A 1,713-nucleotide genomic window follows, 5' to 3' on the forward strand; every position below is an offset into this window, starting at 1 on the left:
TACATACATTCACTCGTGATCAAACAAATAGGTTTGCGTCTTTTTGTCCATTTTTTTCTTGTTTAGTGTTTGTTTTTTTTTATAAAAGTCTAGCTCATTGTATCACAAACCTTATAGAAATTCACATTTCAAACTTCGCACAAAAATTCAACAAAACTTCAAGCTTTTTAATCAGAATTTTTATAAAAATTCTATAAGTCTAACAGCCAGTTTCACAAAAGCAATTTAAGTGAAAAATGATTTTAATTTTTTAAATATTATATGCAAATTGACAGAAAATAAGAAAGCATTTTCCATTTAAATTGCTGGTGCAACCGGCTGTAAGCGTATACAGTAGGGCGGAGTATTTTGTTCGATTAATTCTAAGCAGTATATTGTATGAAAAAAACACATAATTTTGTAAATGAAAAATTAATTTCGTTCAGAAAAATGTATAATGCACTGATTTGGTATATAGTTTGTTCATCATTTTGGTTTAGAATCGAACGTAGAATTCGAATATGCCATACACTTTTTTCGAAACAAAATTACTCCGCCCTAATATACAGTGAACCAAATAAAAACTGAGACGCGACATTTGAGCACGTTTTTGGCTATTTTTCTTAAGCTTATTTAATGTATAATATTTTTTGTAAAAGTATAGCTGATTGCTTAACAAACACCATTTTATCCATACATGCTCAAATATTGCGTCCCAGTTTTATTTAGCTCACTGTATGTATGTATGTCATCAAGAAAGAAGAATGTACATGTCTGTGGACTTTGACAAAACCACCTCTATGCTTTCTGTAGGTTGGAATTTTGAGTAAGTTATAAGGAACTTCCATTTAAAAAATTTACAGAAAGATTTATGATGAAATCGCGACTTTGGCTGTTTTTAGCTCGTGGCTGGGGGACAGAAATTTTTATAACACTAGAATCCTCTCGGAAGTAAAACTTGAAGGTAGCAGCAATTGAGCCCAATGTACATCTCCAGTATACATATTTATCTTAATTGCACATTAAAATATTTAAATATTTATTAGAGCTAAGCCAACGGAATTTTTAAGGTAATGAGAGTATTTAAAATGAAGCATTTAATTTTGACGAAATTGCTCAAGTGGGCAGCCTTCACTAAACTGTGGTGAATTTCTCCTATAGCTTTCAGAGTTGATTGTAGGAGCATTCAATTTAGAGAGCGTTCGTTTTTTACAAATTACACTTGGTGTTGTGGAGCGTGAAGTTGGAGATGGAAGAATCGAATACTTTGCTCACCGATGTTGACTTTAACAAGCACTCTGCTTTTAGTTTATTGCCAGCTTTCGTTGCGATCCGGTGTTCGCGTTGTTTTCAGCTTGTCGTCGCTTAAAATACTGTATTTTGAATAATTGCCAAAAAAGACCGAGGCATTATCGAAATCTGGCAAAACAAAATTCTTATACGTATAAATGTTGACATAATTATAAATGTACTTTTTTAAATTGAACAAATTATTTTAGTATTAATAGCAACACGCAGCGAAATAATGGGTCAAATTAAAAGTGAGGTAAGCATCGTCTCAAATGAAAGATTTACCGTGATGTGGCAAAGATATAACTGAAAACAAAAGAAAGAAATAAGTCAAACGCCGCCGTTATTTTGTCAAACATTCATTTGAACCACCATAAGCATATACAAATTTATTAATGTGCCAATTGATCAACGACAACAAGTGAAAATCCATACATTTGTGTG

At 31.9% G+C, this 1,713-nt stretch overlaps 1 protein-coding gene across 1 annotated transcript in view; it reads left to right on the forward strand.

Moving 5' to 3' along the window:
• Nucleotides 1-777: 777 nt before the first annotated feature.
• Nucleotides 778-1,713, forward strand: part of LOC118748409 — a 19,105-nt gene continuing 18,169 nt past the window's right edge. The window contains exon 1 of the mRNA XM_036482798.1: nt 778-1,525. Coding sequence (XP_036338691.1) covers nt 1,505-1,525 — 21 coding nt within the window. The 5' untranslated portion in view covers nt 778-1,504. The remainder of the gene's footprint in view (nt 1,526-1,713) is intronic.

Source organism: Rhagoletis pomonella, unplaced genomic scaffold (genome assembly GCF_013731165.1).
Source record: "Rhagoletis pomonella isolate Grant_MI unplaced genomic scaffold, Rhpom_1.0 Rhpom_scaffold_00013, whole genome shotgun sequence".
Taxonomy (NCBI): Eukaryota; Metazoa; Arthropoda; class Insecta; order Diptera; family Tephritidae; genus Rhagoletis; species Rhagoletis pomonella.